The 9,019-nt window shown below is 31.0% G+C and overlaps 1 protein-coding gene across 1 annotated transcript; it reads right to left on the bottom strand.

Annotated features, from left to right (window-relative positions):
- Positions 1-1,980: 1,980 nt before the first annotated feature.
- On the bottom strand, positions 1,981-8,376 carry LOC134709175 (cytochrome P450 2F3-like). Its single transcript, XM_063569357.1, has 2 exons — positions 7,858-8,376; positions 1,981-2,240 (listed from the first exon to the last, which is right to left on the bottom strand). Exons 1-2 carry the CDS (start codon positions 8,225-8,227, stop codon positions 2,002-2,004), a joined length of 609 nt encoding a protein of 202 aa, XP_063425427.1. The 5' UTR covers positions 8,228-8,376; the 3' UTR covers positions 1,981-2,001.
- Positions 8,377-9,019: the final 643 nt, after the last annotated feature.

Below are 9,019 nucleotides of genomic sequence, written 5' to 3'. Positions count from 1 at the left end.
GGAGCAGAATCTGCTAACCCTTCCGGAGAACCTGACATCACCCCTAGTTTTTGGTGGGGTTCGTGTTGCTTGTTCTTTAATTTTCTATGTTGTGTCATGTGTACTATTGTTTGTCTGTTTGTCCTTTTCTTGTTAAGCCATGGCGTTGTCAGTTTATTTTCGATTTATGAGTTTGCCTGTTCCTCTGGTATCTTTCGTACCTCTTTTGTTATGTAATTAAACTTTCTGATAAAAGTTAGTTGGTCAAGATAATCTGGAAGTTTGTGTATAAGCTTTTATACTGTAAGATGGAACGATTTTCCTTGTGTCTTGGATCATTAAAGACTCTGAAAGAGACTGCATTGTTGTGTCTTATTCGGGATATGTTCGTCTGTCTGTGTCACCACCGTCCTCACATCTTACCTTAGTGTACATTTTCAATTATTGATTCGACATTTGCATTTGTGTGAAATTATGATTCCAGCAAAGTAAATACGGTATTGTTTAAAGAGGTATAACTACAGCATGTGCGTGTACAATTATTCACATTAGGAATATCGCAAATGTCTTGATAACTATTTTTTATCTACTTTAGTAGCACCTGGAGGAGTAACAAATTTCCACTATTGTATTAGAAGTATGTCAACTTCTGATTCTTTGAAACTAACAATAGAATTTCTCGGGAATTTGATTCAATGTATTGTTATGTGAATTTTATGTTGTCTATCCATATTTCTACCAAAATACATTAGGAAAAGATAAATGAGTTATGTTTATTGGAAAACTCTGATATCTGTTGTCCATCAGCCTTTAATTATTTGTAAATTTCACATTTGTTTGAATTCGGAACGAAACATGAATAGAAGAAAAGTAATACAAACAATGATTGCTTAGTAAAATGTATAATAAAAAGACATATATTCATTAATTTATCCATGTACATGTATTCAAAGCCCGTATTCAAAGTCCGTTTACAACGAACGATGTGGCATGATTTCGCTTGCTGTTAAGCGATAATTGGATAAAATAATTCAACATTACTCATGTTTATGTATAATTTTTGTATCAATTTATTTAAGACTGCAGCATATGTATAACACATTTGTATACTAGTACACATCATAATTTCAAAGAAAAATATCCCAGTTTGCATTATAAACCTTTAACTGAAATATGCAGTTCAGGCGAAATAGAACCACACAAAGAAGTATTGCGTGAGCCTCATCCTTCTTTGGCAAATACAAAATAGAAAACGCCAGGTTAAATAAAGGCAACAGTAGTATACCGCTGTTTGAAAGTCAATAAATCGATTGAGAGCAATCAAATTAGAGTAACAAACAAAAATTGAGGGAACACTGAAGTGCAACAAAAAACCAAACGATTATGCAACACACACAGAAACGAACTATAAGATAACAACTGCCATTTTCCTGACTTTATACAAGACATTTTATAAAAAAAAAAAAACGGTTGGTTGAACCCTGTTTTGTGGCAAGCAATGACAGAATTGTAAATCTGCGCAAAAGCTTATTGTAAAACTACATGAATTGATAGGCTAACAAATGTATTTCAGTGACTTTTAGTTAATGACGACAGACATTTTCCAATTGTCGAGACTACAATCCAGTACTCTTTTCCCGTCATTGCCCTCCCGAATTACATTTATCACCGGGTTTGTACTAAAATATGAGTAAAACGACGGGCGGCTACATATGGAGCAGGATCTGCATGCTCTTCCTGCGCCAGCACTAATCTTTGGTGGGGATTATGTTGCTCGGTTTTATATGTTGTGTATTGCGTCGTGTTCTTTGTCTGGTGGTCATTTAATTTTTTTATTCATTACGTAGTCTGTTTATTTTCGACTGTTGGGTTTGAACGCCCCTTTGATATCTTACCTCTCTTTCAAAAATACCATAACTCCTGAAATTCACTTTTAAAAGGGGAAAAACAGACATAAACCTACTTTCAGTCAACCTTATGTCACCTATTACATTCTCATTGATGGATATAGCTGACGAGTACTTACCTATATCCAAATATAAGGCTATGTATGACATTGCAGCTAGCCTTTAACATCATTGTCTTAACATCGGTTATCTCAGCTCCCTTCGCTTTTTCAAGATCTTCTGCAATATTCTGCATTTCTTCTAAAACCTTTTCTTCAAGTGAAGTCTTTCCAACACCAAAATCTCTCATTGCTTGTAATGCGAATTTCCTCCTATCCTTCCATTCATCTCCATTTGTAAACACTATCCCACTTCCTACATGAAACGAAACATGTACCAATTATTTTAATTATGATCCAAATCCATACTGAAATTAGTTAATTTCGCGTTTCCCAAAAATCCTTATCAAGACTTTTTTCAAGTACACATGTGCGTAATGTAATGCTCACCCAACTCCCTGTATAAGCTCGGTGTCTTGCACTAAAATATGTTTTCTCCAATGAGCCGTTTTCAAACTTGAAATCTTAATAAGTAATTTTGCTTTCTCCTAAAAGCCCTTTTCTAAGGATGTGTTTGCCCAAAAGCCCTATTCAAATTTGCTCATTAGTACTGAAAAAAGTAAAATTACAAAAATACCGAACTCCTAGGAAAATTCAGAAAGGAAAGTCCCTGATCAAATGGCAAAATCAAAAGCTCAAACACATCAAACGATTAGATAACAACTGGCATATTCCTGACTAATACACGCATTTTCTTGTGTAGAAAACGGTTGATTAAACCTGATTTTACAGCAACCTAAAGCTCTCACATGTATGGCAGTCGCATAAAATTCCATTGTATTCACAAAGATGTGTGAACAAAACAAACAGACATAATAGGTAAAAATGTCAACAATTGAAAGATTTTCTCCCAAACGCCTTGACTACGGGGCGCCGAATGGGACTCTTGTGGTTTTGTACTCGAAATTCAATTTTGTACGGACAAAAGTGAATTTTGTTCAACAAAAGTTAGTTCAGTTTAACAAAATTTGTATCATACTACAAATTTAAAATTTTGTCATACAAAATTATCTATCAGCGGACAAAAGTCACTTTTGTCATGACAAAATTCATTTTTGTTACACAGACTTGAGTTTTGTTAACTTATTTGAAAATTGGGCGACAAAAGTCAATTTTGTATTCAAATTAGTTTAGTTTGGATTCTGTGACCTAATTTGCATACAAAATCGACTTTTCTTACACAAAATCGACTTTTGTGAGACAAAATTGACTTTTGTGAGACAAAATTGACTTTTGTGAGACAAAATTGACTTTTGTGAGACAAAATTGACTTTTGTGAGACAAAATTGACCAATGTGAGACAAAATTGACCAATGTGAGACAAAATTGACCAATGTGAGACAAAATTGACAAAATTGACTTTTGTCTCAACAAAATTGACAAAATTGAATTTTGTCTCAACAAAATTGACAAAATTGAATTTTGTCTCAACAAAATTGACAAAATTGACTTTTGTCTCAACAAAATTGACAAAATTGACTTTTGTCTCAACAAAATTGACAAAATTGAATTTTGTCTCAACAAAATTGACAAAATTGACTTTTGTCTCAACAAAATTGATTTTTGTCTCACGAAAGTCAATTTTGTCTCATAAAAGTCAATTATGTTGTTACAAAATTGAATTTGTCATACAAAATTATCTATCAGCGGACAAAAGTCACTTTTGTCATGACAAAATTCATTTTTGTTACACAGACTTGAGTTTTGTTAACTTATTTGAAAATTGGGCGACAAAAGTCAATTTTGTATTCAAATTAGTTTAGTTTGGATTCTGTGACCTAATTTGCATACAAAATCGACTTTTCTTACACAAAATCGACTTTTGTGAGACAAAATTGACTTTTGTGGGACAAAATTGACTTTTGTGAGACAAAATTGACCAATGTGAGACAAAATTGACCAATGTGAGACAAAATTGACCAATGTGAGACAAAATTGACAAAATTGACAAAATTGAATTTTGTCTGAACAAAATTGACAAAATTGAATTTTGTCTCAACAAAATTGACAAAATTGACTTTTGTCTCAACAAAATTGACAAAATTGACAAAATTGAATTTTGTTTCAACAAAATTGACAAAATTGACAAAATCGAATTTTGTCTCAACAAAATTGATTTTTGTCTCACGAAAGTCAATTTTGTCTCATAAAAGTCAATTATGTTGTTACAAAATTGAATTTGTCGTCACAAAAATGAATTATGTTGTCACAAAATTGACTTTTGTCTCAACAAAATTAACAAAATTGATTTTTGTCTCAACAAAATTGACAAAATTGACTTTTGCCTCAACAAAATTAACAAAATTGACTTTTGTCTCAACAAAATTGACAAAATTGAATTTTGTCTCACAAAAGTTAATTTTATCTCACAAAAGTTAATTTTGTCTCACAAAAGTTAATTTTGTCTCACAAAAATCAAATTTTGTCTCACAAAAGTCAATTTTGTCTCACAAAAGTTAATTTTGTCTCACAAAAGTTAATTTTGTCTCACAAAATTGAATCTTATCTCACACAATGGATTTTTGTGATTTAATTTCAATATCAAGTAACAAAAGTCAATTTTGTATGCAAATATGATTATATTTGCATACCTTTTAGACAAAATTTACTTTTGTCATGACAAATATGAATTTTGTCTACAAAAATGAAGTTCTCATAAAACAAGTCTGTAGCACATAGTTTTGTAAGACAAAAATGATTTTGTTATGACAGAATTGAGTTTTGAACAAAACCACAAGAGTCCCATTCGGCGCCCCGTATTGACGGTGTGCACAAATCTGAGTCCACAAACGTAACGTCAATTACTTTTTTTAATTACGACGTCAGCATTTTTTCCACAGAAAACGAAAGCGTAACAAAAACACTGGACAATTAGTTTATCACATAACTTTAAACATAAACGTTAAACAGATATACATGTATTTTTTTTTCGAACAACAACGCACAGCAAATGCACATTCTGAAAATCTAAATAATTATATGCTAAGAGCAGTGTAATTGAAATAATAAGTGACTATGTCTTGGACCCTATTCAGAATAGCGTTGAAACGTCATTTCTTTAAATTGTAACATAATAACTGGACATTAAAATAATTTAGGTGTTCAGCCGGGACTATCGAATCAATCATATTTTGCATATTTTTTTAAATCTCTTATTATGCCCATTTGGAATATCAAGTCATTTTGAAATGAAAAAATAGCAAGAACACTTGTTTTTTTAACAATTCTTCAATTTTCTAATTTTAATCCTTCCAAATTACTTCTTCTTACACGTAACGAACAACATTCCAAACTCATCCTCAACGGCCAATTTTGATATTTTTTGTATGTGAAGTAAGTATGACGTCCTAGTTCGAATCCAAAAAAATGTATTGTATTAAAATGCAGGAAAATACGTTGAATTTGAACAAATTTCAGGTAAAAACCCTATGTTATGCTTATTTAATGTTACAAGTTACACATATATATATACCGTTTTCTCCATGTTCGTTTCATACTTTAAAGATTTAATTTTGATAACCTGTCTTTGAAGTTACAAAAAGAAGCATTCAATACTTATAATTACATTTCTTTAGCTAAGATCATTAAACACGATTTACATCAAGGTTTTACTTAATTTACCTGTGCACTTTATTATGGGACTTGTGTCATCATGAATGATGTTTTATTGTGTAATATAATTGCTTACGGAATAACACGTGATGTACAGTTAGTCAAATTGAATCAGAATAATGTATTATAATGAAATATACATCTAAAGTAATTATTTTATCATAAAAAAAACCACTTCTTATTAAAATATATGTTTAACACGGTTGTATAAAACTACTTTTAAAAGCACATTTTACAGTTGCCGTTAACGTTGTGCACGAATGTGTTGTACACACGTGTTGTACAGGACTGAATGTTGTACTCTCTAACAAGTCTCATTACAATCTGATTTCTGTGCCATTTCAAAGAAATGTTGAAATTAAAGTATATCTATGCTTTTTATAATGAAAAATGCCCATTTTAAAGTGTTCAAAATGTTTGTTGGATGTATGCGTATTAACATAAATGATAAACACGATTTATATCCAGTGGTGAAATCAAAGTAAATTTAAAATAAGAGTGCTGCGTAATTAATTTGCGTACATAATTAGAGTACCATTCAAATCATTTTTCCCTGTTTTCTGATTGGATTGAACTGTGTATAATGTACTATTTTGGTATCTTTTAAAATTGTCCTCGGAGTTCAGTATTTTTGTGATTTTCTTTTTTCTTTCCAAACATTTTTTATATAGATTAGACCGTTGTTTTTCTCGTTTGAATGGTTTTACACTTGTAATTTTGGGGCCCTTTATAGCTTGTTGTTCGGTGTGAGCCAAGGCTCCGTGTTGAAGGCCACACATTGACCTATAATGGTTTACTTTTTTAAATTGTTATTTGGATGGAGAGTTTTCTCATTGGCACTCATACCACATCTTCCTATATATATTGTAAAGAAAGAAAATTGAAGAAATTCAGTATAGTATGTCTATCATGTCTATGATGTTACCAAAAAAAGAAAACAAATGAGAACATTATCACTACAAAAAAGGTCAAATAATCAAATGTTTCACTAAGTGTAACAAAAAATCCTTTTTGAAGACGTTAAGTCAAAAATAGTCATTCCTGTTACTGTTACCATTGTTACCGTAGTGACAGGATAGACAAATTTTCTTTATAAATTTATGAATGCTGTTGTAAAATAACTACTCCCGTTTATGTTTTTTTCTTTGTGCTGAGCCTCTTAGTTTGCAACACGTAGTTTCATTTCTTATAGTAAAAAAGTATAATATCATTGTAATTAATAAATCTTTTGGTAACAATGTCGAGAGGGTACACTGATTTAACTTGCTATGTTTAATTTTTAGGATGCTTTGTGCTTTTGAAATCATTACTGAATAGTCTTATATTCATATGGAGAAACAATTTAACGGTTGATCTAGTAACGATAACAGCTAGGTTAGACATCCATTTCATGTATGAAGGTTGATTATAATTTGTAGAAAATATTTTGCATATAATAATAAAGGAACTGTTTCCTTTCAGAGTTATCATAAACATTCTAACTAATTCATTTTTGCAGATTCTATAATATTAAAATACAGGTACAGTTATATGGGTTGCCATAACACAGTACGCTTAAAAATTAAACAAAAATTCTCACTTATAAATATTTTTTTATTTTTCATCTGTAGCGTATTTTTCATTGATGTTTGCACTCATTAATCATCTAAAAGACCTTTGTACAAAACGTTTAACTGGCAGCATTTTACATTCAAGATAAGATGTTTAAGCATAGGTGTGCTTAAAAATAGACATTTGTATTTTTAAATGGCCTATATATTGTTTACTATGTTGAAATGGCTGGTTATTGAACTTATTTAAAGGTAAAGACATCGTTACACTTGCAGTTTAGCATACATATAATATGGTATACTGTTATTTGAAAAAAAAACCTTAGATAGCCAATACTACAGTTGATGATATCGCAAAATTACGTTCCTGTTACAGAAAAAACATAAAAGCAATATGACAGGGAAGGTCTTGATGTTGTGTTTATAGAAAGAGAAAAAGAACGAATTGGTACCTTAAAATTGGTGTTGTCGGTGGATATTGGTACACCAGTTGAAACAAAATTTGTAGAGGAATTTGTCGGTAGAATTTTCCGATTTCAAAATTAAGCAATCCTTGTAAATGATTAGTAAAATTCATGTAAACCATATAGTGTATATTTGTTTTGTGCATGTAAATATCATGCTGTCCGACCATGAAGAGTCCTTAAATGAGACAATTTATATGTTCATTCTTATTCATATGAAAATATAACTATATTACTTATAATATACCTCCTACTACATTTTGAGCTAATTTAATTCCTGGAATAAAGTTGGGTCTGTCCACAAAATCGTGTCCTCGTTTCCGTATAACGTCTAGCACATGTTTATGACCCTGTACAAATACTATCTGATATGGTCCTAAGAACATTCGAAATATTGGACCATACTTCGCCGTCAGCTGGTCTACAAACTTTATTCTGTCTGTGGCTCTATTGAACTGACTAACAAGTAAAATGTTCCCAAAAATAGGCCAGGCTTTGGGTCCTGGAATATCCGACTTCGGACTTGTCATCCACAAAATCGTCACAAGAAAAACTATACCAAAAATAAAAATAGTCGTAAGATCAATTCCTTCGAAAAAGGTGTATATGATTTCCATTATATTTATCGAGAGATCACACAAATTCCCAGTGAATATACTTATTTAGTCTTTCTCCGTGTCAAACTATAGTGTCTATATTTATCTCAGGTATAAATTCACATAGATATATAATGACTTTAACGTGCTAAATATTAACATAACAAAAAAAAGTGGATTTTTATTGACGTCATCGTGCTCAATATTAACATAAGATAGATAAGATAATTTTATTAACCAACAAGTGTGGACACAGATGAGTGTGGATAGTATGTTTGGATGTTTGACAGTGTCTTAAGACAAAAAGAGTTCTATGTTTTTCCTATATGGTGTTATTAACTGTGTTGCACGGTGACAACCGATCTGAGCATTAGGAGTGTTATTTATTTAATATTTTATTAACCAATCAAGGGGCCCAAAATTTGAGCTATACAATCAAATGAATGAATTACAAAATAAAGCACAGAAAATGATTGGAATGATTAAAGTACATTTAGACCAAAAAAAACACATGAATACACATTTACACTCATAAACCTGATATAAACCTGATATATAACCTGACATAACATATGTAACGTACTCAATATTAACCTACATTGTTGTGCATGTTTTCGACAACACAGTCATAGTTTGAGACTGATAAATAGTATGTTCATCATCGTGGTTTTAATTTTATAAGGAAGGTTTCATTTGAAAATCTTACTTATACATTTAAGGGACATATATTAGATTTGAAAACTTGATTATTTTTGTTTCAAATATCTGTAAAAGAGAAAATGATAGTTTTCTGTAGGCAGTCAGTTTGGCCAA

The sequence above is a fragment of the Mytilus trossulus genome, chromosome 1 (assembly GCF_036588685.1).
Source record: "Mytilus trossulus isolate FHL-02 chromosome 1, PNRI_Mtr1.1.1.hap1, whole genome shotgun sequence".
NCBI classification, from domain to species: Eukaryota; Metazoa; Mollusca; class Bivalvia; order Mytilida; family Mytilidae; genus Mytilus; species Mytilus trossulus.
Note: the sequence above shows the minus strand (reverse complement) of the source record. Positions and strands in the feature narration are given on the sequence as shown.